The 18,734-nt window shown below is 43.9% G+C and overlaps 1 protein-coding gene across 4 annotated transcripts in view; it reads right to left on the bottom strand.

Moving 5' to 3' along the window:
• The window catches only part of KLHL13 (kelch like family member 13), a 368,477-nt gene that overhangs the window by 19,582 nt on the left and 330,161 nt on the right, over positions 1 to 18,734 (bottom strand). For all 4 annotated transcript variants that reach the window (XM_069212540.1, XM_069212539.1, XM_069212538.1 and 1 more), the window contains one exon: positions 566 to 679. In XM_069212540.1, coding sequence (XP_069068641.1) covers positions 566 to 679 — 114 coding nt within the window. The remainder of the gene's footprint in view (positions 1 to 565; positions 680 to 18,734) is intronic.

Here is an 18,734-nt window from a genome sequence, read left to right as displayed (position 1 = left end):
GGAGCCACTGGAACAGTGGCAGGTTTGAGGGGCAACAGAGAAACAACACTATCTGCGGAGGCAACATATGGCTAGCAGTTTGACCTCGCAGTCAAAGTCAAAGTCAAACTGCTAGCCCATTACTGCCTCCACAGATAGTGCTCGATCTATAAAGGTAAATATATGGTCATTTGGTTTTCCAACTTTTTCTGTCTGCAACTTGGGCTAATGGCAACCAGGAAAACAGATGCTTTTAGCATAAAGCAAGGAGACAGATTTTTGGGTGAGGAATGAGAAGCCTATGGTCAGGTCTGGCATTACTACGACTTGAACAGAGGAAAGTACTGCTATAACGAAATGGAACTTTGCAAGTCTGGTACAATGTACAGAGCCGATGTGCCACTGGTGAGCAGAGGAGAAGCAATGGCCACAAATATTTAAAGTTTATGTTGAGGATTGAATGTAGCACTGTATTTTCTCGGTTACAAAATGAAGAGAGTCACCATTTTTTAAACTACACTGCATTGCCCATTTCACAAGTTGGTAAACGCAAACATATTGGGTTAAGAATATAAACCAAATTTACCTGAAATATACATCAATCCTCCAAAAACCGTTCCAGCATGACCATAATGTGGCTCATTCATTTTAGCAACATAGCTCCATTCGTTCATTCGTGGATTGTAACATTCAACTGTAGCTGTTGAAATGAAATAATAAAAATCTTTATAGTTTTCAAACAAAGCAAACAAGACCGAGAGCCATCTGTCATCTGTACATCAGGTGAAAAATTACTGTAAGTTTCACATGGAGTAAATATGGAAATCATTCAGTGGGGAGAAGACTCACCTGGCAATAAAGGAAATAAAGGAAATAGCACAAAATATCAACAATCAATTCTTAAGAAGCCAAACTTGGGAGCACAAGACAGGTCAGGATATAGCTTGTTCAAAATGTTAATTTATCAGATGCTCAGTTGTTTAAGTCGATTTTGGATCATGTTTTTGTCAAGTTATGCTGATGATTGGGTGGGTTATTTATTTTTCTTACTGAGGATCCAGTCAAGCAAGGAGCTTTTGCACTTGGACCCATTAAGCTCTATAAATGGGCTATGGTACTCGATTCTTAAGTTGTCATTTGGTGGCCAAACTAAAGTGTACAGAAATGAAGAAGTGTCTCCCACTTGCAGTAGAGATCTTCGTATCTTCGTGAGCGAGCAAAGGCACTCCTTTTAAATGGTACAACTGCAAACAGATAGCCATATCACTACTCATTTCCCTGGTATGAAACTTTTACAAAAGGGGGCTGAGGGGGGAGGGGTGTGTGTGTGTGTGTGTTTTACTATATTACATATAGCGGTTTTATTTTAGGGTTATATCACAAAAAGCTGTAGTAAGGAGACTTTACAGATGGATAGATTTAAGGGGAAGTAAGGGGTTTAATGGGGTACGGGGTGGGTAGGTTTAAAAGGTAGTAAGAAGTTTTTAGAGTTCAGGGGTTGGCAATGCATGGGGTAGTAAGGCGTTAGAGTTCAGCATCGGGTACTTTGCAGGGGCACAATTTAGTTTTTAGGTTTCAGGAGTGGGTAGTACTAAGAGTGGTAGGGATTTTTAGTTTTTGTTTTGTAGGGGTTAGTAAGGGTTTTTAGGGCTGGGTAGTGTATGGGGGAGTAAGGAGTTTGTAGGGCTCAAGGGTGGGTAGTGTATGGGGTAGTAAAGAGGTATTAGGGTTCAGATGTTGGCAGTGTATATGGTAGTAACCATCTTATGTCTACAATTGGAGAACATTGAAACCACTCAACAGTAGATGAATAAAAAAAAAAGCCAAAACTGAAAATACATTTGTTCACTTCGAGTTCAAGAAAAAATCGAAACAAAGTGTGTTTTGTTGTAAACATTATGTAAATTTACCAAATATGTTACACTCAAATTTTATTTGGTTTAGCCAACTATCTCGCACAGGTAATGCGTGTTCAGTAGAATACTAGTTCATTAAGTATTACAATTAAAATAAGCTACTCTGAAAAAGTGAGGAAGTGAAGGAAGATGCTGTAACAACAAATGTAGCTAAGAAAGCCTTTTACACAATTAAGCATGAAATAGCAAATGTAATGAAAACAGACAAACCTATGATATATGTATAGAAGATAGTTTATTCAGATTTTTTTTAATTTAGGCATCAGCCATACTTAAAAAAATAAAAAAAATAAAAAAAAAAAACAGACCTGAGGCCAGCCTAACACAGTCCTTCTATAACAAATTTCAGAGCCTTTTCAAAAGTCCTATGATCATGCTGCACTTTCAAAGACTGAGAAAGACCGCATGCAGCCTTTCCACGGTGTAGGCCACTGCACTGGACATTTTGGTGCATGCACTGCAACAACTACAAAAATGTATCAGCAACGCTGGGTGGTGAAATATTATCAATGCCACGGAGCAGAGATAGAGGGGCCATGACTGTAATGAGAAGGAGCATGGGAACAACCCATGGCTGTGATTAGGAGCATGGGGACAACCCTCTCAAAAACTACACAAATAGAACAATCACTGGCCGAGCTAATAGGTCTTGCCTATAGAAGAGCTACTGGCTTTGGCAATGCGTTTTGCATGGTAGTTGGATGGACTGGAGTATAGTGGGATGGATTCGGGTGGGATGGATTGGAATGGAGTGGGGTGGACTGGAGAGGGGTGGGGTGGATGGATTGGATTGTTGTCAGGTTGACTGAACTGGGGATCAATTGGATTGGAGTTCGGTTGACTGAACTGGGGTGGGGTCGACTGGGCTGGGATACAGAAGGGTGGACTGGAGTAGAGGGGGTGGAGTGGGGTGGATCAAAATGGGGTGGGGTGGGTTGGGCAAGAGTCCGGTGGATAGAAATGGGGTGGGTGGGCTGCAGAGGGTGGATTGGTGTTTGGTGAATTGGAGTGAGGCACATGGGAGAACTGGAATGAGGCCGATGGGAGAACTGGATAGAAATGGGGTGGGGTGGATTGGGATGGGATGTGCTGGAGGGGTGGATTGGAGTCGGGTGGACTGGATCTGAGATGGGGTGGATTGGACAGGAGTGGGGAGGACTGAAATGAGATGGGGTGGTGTGAATTGTGTTGAGGTGGACTGGATTGGGGTGGGATGGACTGGATTGGGGTGGACTGGAGTAGCGTAGGATGAAAAGATTGGATTGGAGTGCGGTTGACTGAACTGGGATGGGGTGGGTGGGTGGATTGGGGTGGGGTTGGAGGGTTGGACTGTAGTGGGATGGTTGGGTGGGCTGGAGTGGGAGGGGGTGGATTGGAGTGGGAGGGGCTAGACGTGGATGGGATGGACTGGAATGGAGTGGGTTGGAATGGAGTGGATGGCATGGGGTGGACTGATGTGGAGTGGATTGAAATGGGGTGTGATGGACTGGGTGGGCTGCAGCGGGTGGAGTGGACTGGATTGTAGTAAGGTGGACTGTGGTAGATTGGAGTGGGGTGGACTGGATTGGACTGGGGTGAAATGGAGTGGGGCAGATTTGTGGGGATTTGAGTGGGTTGTTTGGGACTGGAGTGCAGCAGGATGTCTTGGATTAAAGTGGGGCAGATTGGAGTGGATTAGAGTGGGGCATATTGTTTTGGAAGGGGGGAAACTGGATTGGGCGGATTGTTTTGGAGTGGAGTACGGCATACTGTTTTGCCGTGGAGTGGGGCATATTTTGGAGTGGAGTAGAGCAGACTGGAGTGGGGCAGATTGTTCCGAATTGGAGTGGGGGCATGTAAAACTGGGGTAGGTTGGGAGGAGTGGGGTGGGTTGGAGTGAACTGGACTCGGGTGAGTAGTCTTGGTTGGAGTGGGGTGGATGGGTGTGGGGAGGGTGGATTGGGGTGGACTGCATGATTACGTATTAAAGTAGAATTTCAGAAATTACACATAATAAAGAAACAAGGTAGCTTTGAAATATTTAGAACAAGATAATCGTCATCTTATGAGAACAGTGCCCACAAGCAAAAACAAAAGAAAACATGAGTGCCAAGTGAGAACTCACGACTTGGAAAAATTAAAGAAAGTTAGCAATAAAAAAAAAAATTAAAAAAAAAACTGCCATTGTGTTTGACCTGCTGGGCACGCTTTTGCCAGTCACAAGCCTTTTGTTCGCAGGGCACTAGAAGTTAATAAGAACAAAACAGTATTTCAATCACGTCAGAAGCCGTGGACGGACACTTATTAGGCTGAGTCAATCAGTGCTTGGTCCCTGCTCCACACAGAGAAACGAAGATAAGGTTTGGCCTATAGTGACAAATTACAAGGCTGTAAAGAAGACCCACATGTAAGCCAACAAATTGTAAGCAATAGGCAGGCTCTAAGCCCTCTTCTGTACAAAGCGGAGTCTCACAAGCGAGATGCATGCGCTAGCACATGCACTAGCAGACTCAGACATAAAAACTGCTGAGCTGGTTCCAGCAGTTCAGCGTGAATTGCTGCATATAAAAGACTTGCACCCATACATATGCAAAAGGTGGCATTTGCTTTCCTGCAAGTGCTGAATCAAAGCGAAAAAGTATTTGAGCTCTAGGGGCTTCGGATATAATACAGAATAAGGTTCAAAATGGCAGAGTAACTGGAAACAAAGGCAAAACTTTCTTTGGTGATAACCTCACCATACCTCTGCCAAAATTAAGTTTGCTTTGTGATAAATTAAACTTTTCCTCTCATGCACACCTATGACCAACACAAGGAAACGTTGGCTGGATTGTCCACAAGCTGTTAGGAGAAACTAACAAGAGCAGCTATAATGTAACACTTCACCTAGTACTGTCACCCCTTGTTTTTTTTAAACTTTATTACTTTTTTGTGGTTAACACTGTAAAGAGTAACTCTCAACATAACAACACTATCACCCCTTGTTTGAGCCTATCACTTGATATCTGAGAGTTTTAGTGTTCCTTCAGTCAGCATGGCAGACTCAGATCTGATGAGCAATACATGGGGGGAGTCATTCAATCAAATCTTTGTGGGACAGTGCAAAATCTTAGACCATAATTACAATCATTATTCCTTTTCTCCCACAAGTTTTCACTGGTGCAGTTGCTACTCTGCTGGTAGGACCCTCCCTACTGGCCCAAAAAATTTTTCCATTCCCCATGGGGAATTCTACTAACCCCAACAGTTGATCGGCCAGGCACTGCACAGGGAGATCCTTGGGTGACAGTCGATCAACAACACTGAATTACAGGCAGAGTGGGTTACCAAAACTTGATAAGATAGATTGACTGGGCTGTTGTGATGACTCTTTCAGTTGTTATGCAGAGCGGAATTTGTCACCGTTAGAAATGGGGTCTCTGGTTGGCAGTCAGTTTGCACTCTGTCCAAGCAGGGACCGTCACTCTAGTCAGGGCAATGATACACACTCAAGATAACCCCTGCTCACCCCCTTGGTAGCTTGGCAAAAGCAGTCAAGCTTATCTCAAAGGCAATGTGTAAATTATTTGTACCAATACACACAGTAATACAATGAAAACACTACAAAATGTACACCAAACTGGTTTAGAAAAATAGGTAATATTTATCTAAATCAAACAAGACCAAAACGACAAAAATTCAGCAGACACAAGTAAAGAGATGAATTTTCAAATGAGTAAGAGTCTTACTCCATAGAAAACAATGGAAACGTTGATGTTACACAAAGTACGTGGTGCGTCAAAAATAAAGCCGCACATGCAGCGTGCGTCCGAAGAGTTTGGGATGCGTTGATTCCTTATTCACAAGTGAGGCTGTGCATGCTTTCTTCTTCGGGCATCGATGCGTCATTTTTCTCTCCCGCAAGAGTGATGCATTGAGTTCGGACAGGCACCTCAAATCCATGAAGGTTCACGCTGATTTTGACGCCCAGCGACTATGCGTGATAAATACGGTTGCACGGTGTCGGAAAACCACACTGCGTGGGGTTTGCACCATTATCAGCAGCTACAAGCGGGTGCTGCGTCGCTTCTCCAGCCACGATGTGTCGATCACCAGGCCGCATTGCAGGAGGTGTGTCGAAAATTACCCCGCACGGTGTTCTGTACTTGGATTTCAGTCCTTGTTCTGCCAACTTCCAACTCTCAAGAGCCCAGGGACTGGAAAGAGCACCACTTGGCAGGGCAGGAGTCTCATCGGAGAGTCCAGGTGCTGGCAAAGGAAGTCTTTGAAGGCCCTGAGACTTCAAAACAGGAGGCAAGCTCAATCCAAGCCCTTGGAGATTATTCACAAGCAGGAATACACCACAAAGTCCAATCTTTGTCCCCTTTCACAGGCAGAAGCAGCAACAGCAGGATAGCCCAACAAAGCACAGCCACTGACAGGGGGAGCACTTCACCTTGGCAAAGGTTCCTCTTGGTTCCAGAAGTGATCTAATTTGCAGAGGTTTTAGGTCCACTAATTATACACCCCTTTCTGCCTTTGAAGCAAGCAAACCTCAAAGGAAAGTCTCCATTGTTCACAAGATTCTGCCTTGCCCAGACCAGGCCGTAGACACACACCAGGGAATGGAGACTGCATTGTGTGAGGGCAGGCACAGCCCATTCAGGTGTAAGTGACCACTCCTCCCTCCACTGGAGCTCAGATGGCTCATCAGGATATGCAGGCTACACTCCAGCTCCCTTTGTGTCACTATCTAGAGGATATTCACAAACAACCCAACTGTCAGTCTGACCCAGACAGGGAATCCACAAACAGGCAGAGTCACAGAATGGTTAAAGCAAGAAAATGCCTACTTTCTAAAAGTGGCATTTTCAAACACACAATCTTAAAACCAACTTCACTAACACATGTATTTTTGAATTGTGATTTCAGAGACCCCAAACTCCAAGTTTCAATCTGCTCTCAAAGAGAAACTGTACTTTTTGTTATTGTTTTCCAATTTTTCATTTGAGAATCAGAAACATACATGTATACAAGGCATATTATAATACCATGTGTAGTACATACCAAAAACTAGGACATAAACATGGGCAATCAACAAGTAGGCATCCAGAAGGAGGGAAAAGGGGAAAAAAGGCGAGAGAGGTGAAAGAGAAAGAAAGGGGGGCAGTGGGAAGGCGGGTAGCCATGGGGTGGGGAGAGTGAGAAGGTGTTGAGATAGGAATAGGGACACACCCGGAGGAGGGTGTATGTATGGTGTATTAGTATGCAGTGTCTGGGAGTCAAAGGGTGCAATAGCTTATGGCAGAGATTATCAGCCTATTCGATCTGTTCACAGGCCTATCCCGGTCAACGTGGAGGTTATGGTACTGGCAGCGGGGAGGAGAAGAGGGGGGAGAGAACTATGGGTAGCTCATGGATCCCTTATTCTGCCAGCCAAACCTTAGGTTTGGGTAGGTATGTAGGAATAATGACCAGGAGATAAGGCAGAGGCAGCAGGGTGAATCAAGCAAGAGTATAGTAGAGGAGCAGAAGATCTATGGAGGCAACAAATAGTATAAAGTGGAGGAGGGAAGGGGCGGGCGGGCGGAAAGGGATAGGAGGGGAGGGGATGTTATGGTAGAGGCACCCAGCGCCGTGATCTGAGTAAGGGAAGGAGGAGGAGGGGGAGGAAAGATAGAGAGGGGGGGGCTAATAGATTATAGTGGGGAGGAGGAGAAGGGTCTACAGTAGGGCTAGCGGAAAGGTGAGTGAGTTTGTAGATGAAGAAATGGATGAGAGAGGGCGAGATGATACAACATGATGTGAAGGGCATCAGTCTAAATTAAAAGGGGAATATACGTGGATGTGCGGGTTTATTCTATGAATGTGCTAGTGCGTAGTCTGCAAATTTTCCATGGATGGGTTGCATATTTTCTATGAATGCTCTGCGAATGAGAAGACTATTCCGGATTTTAATGTTCCAGGGAGAAGGGGTGTCCAAATCAGTGTAATTAGGGCAGCCTGGCCCTTCAAATTATAGGTGACACGTTCATGTGCAGCAGTTTGTCATTGCCACTATCCATTCCTTCGATGTGGGCGGAGTGGGTGATCTCCAACTTAACACTCCAAAATGTGTCGCTGAATAGGCCCCATGGTACCACTGTTGTTTTTTCATTGTTTTCTGCAATTGCGCTCAGTCCTTTGTCTACTTAATGTGTTTGTGTTATGCTTAAATATATGCAAGGTGACCCAGACCGCAGTCTTATACAAGGCTGAGAAATAAAGAACCACTGGCTATCTAAGGGCTGCTCATTTCTTGTGCAGACGCAAAAAAACCCACTGTCAACTAGTCCACTGGCAGCAGACCGACTTCAACATTGTAAACTTTCTAAGCTACAAACACCAAGCACGCTAGAATTTAGACTCTGCGTTTCCCTAAATAGGCGTACTTGTGGACAATGCTGGGCACATCTTGGCCACTGCTGTCTATAAAGACAAGTTTAACCATTCAACTACAGAGATTTTACTTTATTCCCACACATCATTTGTGTGCTGTTTAGTTTTACCAGTAAAACTGAATGTATGTACAAATGTGATGGTAATTTAAAATGTAAATGTGTTGTCTGCAATGACAAGTGTGCTACGACACCATGCACACTCCACATAACTTTCCTCTCTACCAGTCCACTCTACAACATTCTACTCAATGACACGACAGTCTGCTACCCTCCAATCTACCCCACTCCATACCAATAAACTACACTCTAATAAACTCGACACCACTTTACTCTACTCCGCACCACTTCATGGCACTATACTCCATACCACCCTAATTCACTCTGCGCCACGCTTCTCCATTCCACTCCAAGTCGCTCTACTCCATGCTGCTCGGCTCCACACCACTTTACTGTACTCCACGCCAGTCTGTGCCACTTCACTGTGGGCCACTCTAGTACACTACACTCTGCAAACTCTTCCATTCCACTCTACGCCACTATATGGCACTCTCCTTCACTCTAGGCCACCGCATTCTATGCCACTCCACAACACTCCATGCCACGCCACTCTTTGCTACACTCCACACTTCACCACAATCACTCTATACTCCACACTACTCTGACACTCTGCACTACTTCATTCTATTTCACTCCATTCTACAATACTTGACTTCACTCTGTGCTACACTACTCTACCCCTCCACATCACTCCACTCTGACGTTCTATTCCACTCTGTGCCCCCATGTCACTCTGTGCTGCCTCGCCACTCTGCTCCACAGACAGCCGATAGAGTTACTGATTGTTTCTCTTGCGGAAATCATATTTTTGGTTTGTTTCTGTGAGTTGAGGTTTTATCTAATCAAATATTTGTTTTATTTTTATTTAGACATCAGCTCGTCTTGAACCTGAGGGATATTCAATTGAACTAGACAGGGAGGTAGCTCAGCATGATTGGTTGTAGGACCATGATTTATCAGTTCATATAATTATGTGTGAACTCCATTTGGCACTTGTTGTTTGAACCTAACAAGGTAATTTCGTAATAAAGCCCACATGGGATGGAGATGATTATTATATATAGGCCCACAAGGGCAAGACATATAGAAGTGTGATGTTAACAGATAATTGGATAATTCTCCCCAAAACCATTTGATATTGCTTAGATTTGTGTGACAAATTATCCTACACAGTTTATATACCTCCTTGCTACCTCAGATTGCATTACAGTTTATGATTTTATTCTATCTGGATATGGACACTTCTCTAGTCAACAATGTAGTTAATTCACACAATGATTTACAAATACTGCTTTGAAATAATTAAGGATGAATTATGGCTCCATAAATATATCAACGAACATTTGGTATTATGCATGTACAGGGGTGTGTAATTTAATAAAATATCTACTTGTCCATGGGACATGTTGCTTCATAAATCTACTTGTCCCGTGAAAAAAAAATCTACTTGTCCCTTTGGTACCATGTAGAGCGTGACACATTATGGCAGCAGTCTCATTATAAAAGAGCTCTGATAATACCCTCTCAGATTATGCCAGGGCTAGTACAATAGTAGGGGCTTGAATACTAGCAATTTCCTTATTTTGCTATCTTCCTGCAGATCTATATACTGGGGTCTGAAGGCAGCAGTAAGCAAATGTTCCAGGGTTGGAATGCCCTTTTGAGTCTGTGCAAACCTACTACCTTGCATTTTTTTATGGGTTTTCACAAAGGTCTTCCCTAATCTTTCACAAAACTGAAAAAGGTTGGAAAGTTACTCCTGAAAAGGGCTGAAGTAAAACTTCCAGGGTTTGGAAAAAAGTGGTTAAAGGGAAAGTGAACTTCTAAACTCTCAACGTATTTTCACATGAGGAAATCTACACATGCATATTTGCTTGTACTAAAATGTAGTTCACAAATATTTTCTAGAAGTACGATTTCCTGGTATACGTCTTCAAATTCATGTGAATCCATTAAATATGTAAATCTGCTCCAATGCAAAGACATACAGTATGTGTGCACTTATGACTCCCTTTGACAGCTGGACCCCTACTTAGTTGGGGGGTGTTAACCAAGACAGTTTTAAAAAAAGCAAAAAAACCTTCTCTCTCTACAGCTATTGGCTGGCTTCAGTGTGACTGATAGCAATCCGCTCTTACACAAGGAGCATTTTGGCACACAAAGTAGTTTTGTTCGGTGCCAGAAACTACTGAGGCAATGTGTGCTTTTTGAGATCAAAACGTTTTTGCTTTTTACCATTGTTTGTTACAATGGTGAGGGCCTGGCAGCTCCCACAAAAATAAAGTTTTACAAAAGATATGTCAAAATAAGACACGCATTGACAAAACCAAAAAACTGACCATCAACTCTGGATCTATTGGCTTTACCAATGCTTGTTTATTTTCATGTTTTCAGATTAACCGCTTGAGTGCGGGCGTCGGCCACTGGCCGACGCCCACACACCCTCCCTGGTGCGGGTCACGACCAGTGGCCGACACCAGGAAGGGCATTAATAAATCCTCGGGTGCGTCGCGCCCGAGGATTTTATTTTTATTTTTTTACTACCCCCGGGAGACACGGAAGCTACCGTGTCTCCCCCCGCCCCCCACCCGCCCCTTTGTGACGTCAGCGCTCTCCCCTTTCTTACGAGGCCTTCCTGAAACACTTTCAGGTTTCCTGGCTCCCCCGATCGCAGCACAGCTGCGATCGGGGGGGCCAGGAAACATTTTGAAAAGGCCTTGTAAGAAAGGGGAGAGTCTCCCCTTTCTTACGAGGCCTTCTGAAACGGTTTCCTGGCCCCCGATCGCAGCACAGCTGCGATCGGGGGCCAGGAAACCCCACTAGACACCAGGGATTTCACTTTTGGGGGCCGCCCCCCCCCCGGAAAACGGGCCGGCCCCCCCGGAAAACGGGCCGCCCCCCCCCCCCGGCATAATTTTTTTTATTAAAAAAAAAGGTAGGTGCCCCCCCCAGGGGATTTTTTTTTTCTTCAAAAAAAAAATAATATATGAAATGACAGGGGGTCGCCCGTGGGCAGGGTGACCCCATGTGGGGGCAATTTTTTTTTTTAGATGTTGTAGGGTTTCCCTGGGGGCCATTTTGGCCCCCAAGGAAACCATACAGCAACTAAAAAAATATATATATGTATATATCTATATATATATATATATATCTATGTAGATAGATATATCTAGGTACATGGATATCTATAGATATATATATATAGGTAGATCTGTATCAAAGAGATTTATAAAGCGCGCTACTCACCTGTGAGGGTCTCAAGGCGCTGCGGGGGGGGGGGGACAGGGGGAGGGAAAGGGGCTAGGAGGTTCACTGTTCAAAAAGCCAGGTTTTGAGGCCCTTCCTGAAAAGAAGTAGGTTTTGGGTCTTGCGAATGTGGGTTGTGAGTGCGTTCCAGGTTTTGGGTGCAATGTAGGAGAAGGATCTGCCCCCGGTGGTGGTGTGTTTGATGCGGGGGACAGAGGCGAGAGAGAGGTCAGCTGAGCGGACGTTTCGTGTGGGGGTGTGGAAGGTGACTCTCGTTGAGGTAGGCAGGGCCTGTGTTGTGGAGTGATTTGTGTGCGAGGATGAGGATCTTGAAGGTGATCCTTTTGTCAATGGGGAGCCAGTGGAGGGATTTGAGGTGTGGAGAGATGTGTTCGTGTCGGCGGAGGTCAAGGATGAGTCGTGCTGCGGAGTTCTGGATGCGTGTAGTTTGCACTTGAGTTTTAGAGTGGTGCCGGCGTAGAGGGCGTTTCCGTAATCAAGCCTGCTGCTGATGAGTGCGTGAGTGACAGTTTTTCTGGTCTCTGTGGGGATCCATTTGAATGTTTTTCAGTATACGGAGTTTGTTGAAGCATGAGGAGGTAAGAGCGTTGATTTGTTGGGTCATAGAGAGGGAGGAGTCTAGGATGATGCTGAGGTTGCGTGCGTAGTTGGCGGGGGTGGGTGCAGGGCCTAGCGTGGTGGGCCACCATGGGGGGTCCCAGGTGTTTTTGTGTGGGCCAAAGAGGATTATTTTGGTTTTGCTTGAGTTGAGTTTCAGGTGGTTGGCTGTCATATATACATCACTTTTGTCAATATGTGTGTGGTTTCCCTGGGGGGAAAAGGGTCCGACTTGTCTAGTGGCAGTTTTAGTGCCATAAAGAAGCGCAGAAGGTTTATATGCCTACTGCAAAGAGCACATCTGTATTTTATGTAAATAGCTGAGTACATTAGTAAAGTCTATGGAGATGAAGGGCACTTTTGCTGGGTGGTAATGAGGGAATCCGAGGAGGAGGGAGTGGGAGCACCAATAATGATTGTTGGACTGGGCGCAGGAGGTGCTAAAGACTGTGACGAATGGTATGTGACAAGGTGTTTTTTGAGTGTCTTGAAAGTACGTGCTGATTGAGGGAAGAAGCGCAGGTAAGGTGGCCTCTACTGTTGCACGTATCTCACACACACCATCGATTTTGTGACTGTCTACGTAGGCTAGTGTTTTAGAGCAACAGTTTAGCCAATAGCAGAGATGGCATCTTGATGGATGACTGCTGCCTGCACTTGGGTTATAGAGGACCGCTCTGACATAGGATCAGAGACTGAGACATCCGATACTGAGACAGCATCTGAGGGATAGGACAATGGCGCAGACTCTGGGAGTGATTTTTCAGTCAGAGGAGTCCCATTTGAAAACTCCTCTTCCAGTACATTATGAGGGAGGTGATGAGGACAGTCCTGCTGTCCCTTCGCAAGCTGTTCGTGCAACTGGGTAATAGTGGGTTAGGCCAACCCAGAGAGCAGGTGAATGCGGCGGCTAGCAGAGAGAGAGTGCTCTCTTGGGAGCTCACCAATTTAGTTCAGCCCCAAATTCCACCACCCAAATCATATTGTGGAGACATCAAAATTGTCTATGGCAAAACAAACTGGTTTTGTAAGGCAGGCACCTGTGTTTTTGGTCCTGGATTCGGCGGCCATATAGAGAAACACACTAAACCCAAACATTTCTGGAAACTAGACATTCGGGGGAGTCCACAGAGGTGTGACTTGTGTGGATTCCCCAAAGTTTTCTTACCCAGAATACCCTGCAAAGCTGAAATGTTGAAAAAAAACTCTATTTTTCTCGCATTTCTGTCACACAAACTACAGGAATATGCTGGGATCCACAACATTCCTACCACCCAGTGACTCCTCACCTGTCCTGATAAAAACACTACCCCACTTGAGTGCCTACACCTAGTGCCTGTGTCAGGAATGGATCACCCCAGGGTCAACAGCTGCCTCACGTAAGGACCAACATTGACCGTTGTGTGATCTATTCCTGTCGCAGGCACCAGGCCTAACCACACAAGTGAGGTATCATATTTATCGGGAGACTTGGGGGAACGCTGGGTGGAAGGAAATTTGTGGCTCCTCTCAGATTCCAGAACTTTCTGTCACCGAAATGTGAGGAAAACGTGGTATTTTAGCCACATTTTGAGGTTTGCAAAGGATTCTGGGTAACAGAACCTGGTCCGAGCCCCACAAGTCACCTCATCTTGGATTCCCCTGGGTTTCTAGTTTTCAAAAATGTGCTGGTTTGCTAGGTTTCCCCAGGTGCCGGCTGAGCTAGAGGCCAAATTCCACAGGTAGGCACTGTTTTCAATGAAAAAATGTGATGTGTCCACGTTCTGTTTTGGGGCATTTCCTGTCGCGGGCGCTAGGCCTACCCACACAAGTGAGGTATCATTTTTATCGGGAGACTTGGGGGAACGCCGGGTGGAAGGAAATTTGTGGCTCCTCTCAGATTCCAGAACTTTCTGTCACCGAAATGTGAGGAAAACTTGTTTTTTTAGCCACTTTTTGAGGTTTGCAAAGGATTCTGGGTAACAGAACCTGGTCCGAGCCCCGCAAGTCACCCCTCCTTGGATTCCCCTAGGTCTCTAGTTTTCAGAAATGCACAGGTTTGGTAGGATTCCCTAGGTGCCGGCTGAGCTAGAGGCCAAAATCTACAGGTAGGCACTTCTCAAAAAACACCTCTGTTTTCTTCCAAAAATTTGGATGTGTCCACGTTGCGCTTTGGGGCGTTTCCTGTCGCGGGCGCTAGGCCTACCCACACAAGTGAGGTATCATTTTTATCGGGAGACTTGGGGGAACGCCGGGTGGAAGGAAATTTGTGGCTCCTGTCAGATTCCAGAACTTTCTGTCACCGAAATGTGAGGAAAACTTGTTTTTTTAGCCACTTTTTGAGGTTTGCAAAGGATTCTGGGTAACAGAACCTGGTCCGAGCCCCGCAAGTCACCCCTCCTTGGATTCCCCTAGGTCTCTAGTTTTCAGAAATGCACAGGTTTGGTAGGTTTCCCTATGTGCCGGCTGAGCCAGAGGCCAAAATTCTACAGGTAGGCACTTTGGAAAAAACAGCTGTGTTTTCTATAAAAAAAATAGGATGTGTCCATGTTGTGTTTTGGGGCATTTCCTGTCGCGGGCACTAGGCCTACCCACACAAGTGAGGTATCATTTTTATCGGGAGACTTGGGGGAACACAGAATAGCAAAACAAGTGTTATTGCCCCTTATCTTTCTCTACATTTTTTCCTTCCAAATATAAGAGACTGTGTAAAAAAGACATCTATTTGAGAAATGCCCTGCAATTCACATGCTAGTATGGGCACCTCGGAATTCAGCGATGTGCAAATAACCACTGCTCCTCAAAACCTTATCTTGATCCCATTTTGGAAATGCAAAGGTTTTCTTGATACCTCTTTTTCACTCTTCATATTTCAGCAAATGAATTGCTGTATACCCAGTATAGAATGAAAACCAACTGCAGGGTGCAGCTCATTTATTGGCTCTGGGTACCTAGGGTTCTTGATGAACCTACAAGCCCTTTATATCCCGGCAACCAGAAGAGTCCAGCAGACAAAACGGTATATTGCTTTCAGAAATCTGACATCGCAGGAAAAAGTTACAGAGTAAAACATAAAGAAAAATGGCTGTTGTTTTCAGCTCAATTTCAATATTTTTTTATTTCAGCTGTTATTTTCTGTAGGGAAACCTTGTAGGATCTACACAAATGACCCCTTGCTGAATTCAGAATTTTGTCTAGTTTTCATAAATGTTTAGCATTCCGGGATCCAGCATTGGTTTCACACCCATTCCTGTCACTAACTGGAAGGAGGCTGAAAGCACCAAATATAGTAGAAATGGGGTATGTCCCAGTAAAATGCCAAATTTGTGTTGAAAAATTTGGTTTTCTGATTCAAGTCTGCCCGTTCCTGAAAGGTGGGAAGATAGTGATTTCAGCACCAGAAACCCTTTGTTGATGGCGTTTTCAGGGAAAAAACCACAAGCCTTCTTCGGCAGCCCTTTTTCCCCATTTTTTTGGAAAAAACAAAATTTTCACTGTTTTTTGGCTATTTTCTTGGTCTCCTCCAGGGGAAACCACCAACTCTGGGTACCATTAGAATCCCTAGGATGTTGGAAAAAAAGGACGCAAATTTGGCGTGGTTAGCTTATGTGGACAAAAAGTTATGAAGCCCTAAGCGCGAACTACCCCAAATAGCCAAAAAAGGGCTCAGCACTGGGGGGGAAAAGGCCTAGCAGCTAAGGGGTTAATGAAAGTGATTTAACTGATTTTCCATTATGAGTATTTGTGGAGATACTAGCATGCATCAGAACATTTTCCCTTAATGATGCTTCAAAGAATAGTACCTAAAAGTTAGCAAAACCTTTTTTTTCCTGTTTGCATTTTTTTTTTAAACATTTTATTTTGAAAGCAAAGAACCGTAAATCTTGCTTTCAAGCTGTGCATCTAATCAGAGAGCATTCTGGGAGCAGTACATGTACCCTTACATTGTTAAGCTTCGCAAATGTGTGTGCACATATTTTCTTACTGGATCCACTGTCAGTACTGCAGTCGGAGCTTATAACCGAGCGTTCACCCTAGTATCAAAAGCTTTCCATTTATGAACCATAAATTCAAGCTTGAACACCATTTTTTTAAGAACACAAATACTGCCTCAACTGCAGACAATTCCTTTCCCTGCTCAATAATGTAGTACTGTAAACTGGCAGCCAAAGAGTTTGTGCTGCATGGGGTTGGGCCTACTTGTCCCAAAGACAAAATAAACATGAAAACTAGTTCTCCTTCACCCCAAACAATATGTCCTGTGCGTTGGTCTACAGGAATTCCACACCCCTGCATATATCTGGTTTACTTTGTTCATCAGGTTGATTATTGGCCCTATGGAGACAACAATACAAGGATTTTAGCAAATTTCCTATTGAACTAACATTTAGAAGTGGCGGCTGTAGTCACACAAATATTTGGATTATCTGCAATGGTGCTGTGAAATGATGTTGATTATAAAACATTATTTAAACATTTTGAGCTAATGGATTAGAGTAAGTTTTTCTAATTAATGTACTCGTTTATATATTATCACATTTTTAAGCATGTTACAAGTTGTAAAAAATATATGTATTGATCGTATATTCTCATATTTATGTACAGTGGTCTATTTGCTTATTGTAGCAACACTGGATCTGAAATCAGCACAATAGCATTTCTGTAATATGTTACAATGTACAGAATTTCCTTTTGTGTGCCCAACGTTTGTGTTTAGTTTATGGAAGTCTGTTTTTCCTGTCTCTATATATTACACATTTAAAAATGGTGTCCTCAATAACGAACATCAATGGAGATCAAGGCTACGGCCAAAACACGTTGGGGAAGTTTGCCAATAAACTGTTTGGAGTATTTTGTATCCTGCACACTGGTGTCTGTGGTCGTCCTTGTTTCAAGGTCCTGTTGCTACATATTACAGGGCTGCCAGCGCCCTACACAGACAACCACTACCGCCTCCCGTCAGTGCTGGATGAATGTGGGAGATTAATATAAATATATATATATGTATGTTACTTACCCAGCAGACATCTGTTCGTGGCATGTAGTGCTGCAGATTCACATGCTTTGCATAAGTCCACCATCTAGTGTTGGGCTCGGAGTGTACCATGTTTTTCTTCGAACAAGCTTTTTTGAGTCACAAGATCGAGTGACTCCTCCTCTCGGTGATAGTGCGCATGGGCATCGAGTCATTTGTTAGTTTGTTTTCCCGCAAGAGGGTGAAGTAAGGAGTGAAGAAATGTGTGTATATATAAAAAATAAGATGTCCCTGCAGTGTATATACATATTTACATAAAGAAAGTACTACAACAGCTACAGGGTTCCGGGGAGGAGGGAGGGTACATGTGAATCTGCAGCACTACATGCCACAAACAGATGTCTACTGGGTAAGTAACATTTTCTGCATGATGGCATATGGAGCTGCAGATACACATGCTTTGCATAGACTGAAAAGCAGTCCCCTCCCACAATAAGCGGTGGCTAGCCTGTAGGAGTTGGAGTAGTTTGCAATAGTGTTTTAGGCACTGCTTGACCAACATTTGCTTGTTGGCGAGATAAAAAATCCACACAGAAGTGTTTAGTAATTGTGTGTGGTGTGGACCATGTGGCTGCTTTGCATATATCTGCCATTGGTATATTTCCTAAGAATGCCATTGACGCACCTTTTTTTCTTTCTAGTAGAATGTGCTTTAGGAGTTATTAATAGCTGTCTTTAAGCTTTAAGATAGCAAGATTGAATACACTTTACTATCCATCTGGCTAATCCCTTATTTGAAATAGGATTACCCGTATGAGGTTGCTGAAAAGCCACATAAATGTTGTTTAGATTTCCTCAAATCTTTTGTTCTATTTACATAATACATGAGAGTTATTTTAACATCAAGAGTGTGAAGAGCTCTATCAGCAAATGAATCTGGCTGTGGAAAGAAGACTGGCAATTCAACTGACTGATTAATGTGAAATGGTGAAACTACTATAGGTAGCAACTTCGGGCTTGTCCTAAGTACTATTTTATTTTTTGTGAATTTGGAAGAAAGGTTCTTCTAAAGTGAATGCCTGAATTTCACTAACTCTCCTTAAGAAAGTAACTGCACCTAGGAAAGCAACCTTCCATGAGTGAAATTGAAGAGTGTTAGAATGCATGGGTCCAAATGGTGGACCCATAAGTCTTATCAGCACAATGTTAAGATTCCAGGCAGGAGCTAGTACAGCTCTAGTTGGAATAATTTTTTTAAGGCCTTCCATAAAAGCTTTTATGACCGGGATCCTAAACAGAGAAGTATGCTGTCTGTTTTGGAGGTAAGCCCCTATTGCTGTTAAATGAATTTTAATAGAGGAGGATGCAAGATTTGCTTTTTGTATATGAAGCAAATAACAGATAATATCCTGTACTGATGCATTAGGAGGATCAATATTTTTGGGATGACAGTAATATACAAAACGTTTCTATTTAGCTGCATAGCACTTTGTGCTTCTTTTAGAATGTCCATGCATTCTGTTGGAAGCTGTAGATATCCAAACTCTATGACCTCAGGAGCCAAAT

The sequence above is a fragment of the Pleurodeles waltl genome, chromosome 2_1 (genome assembly GCF_031143425.1).
Source record: "Pleurodeles waltl isolate 20211129_DDA chromosome 2_1, aPleWal1.hap1.20221129, whole genome shotgun sequence".
Lineage (NCBI taxonomy): Eukaryota > Metazoa > Chordata > Amphibia > Caudata > Salamandridae > Pleurodeles > Pleurodeles waltl.
The sequence above is the reverse complement of the archived record's forward strand: the minus strand, read 5'-3'. Positions and strand labels throughout refer to the sequence as shown.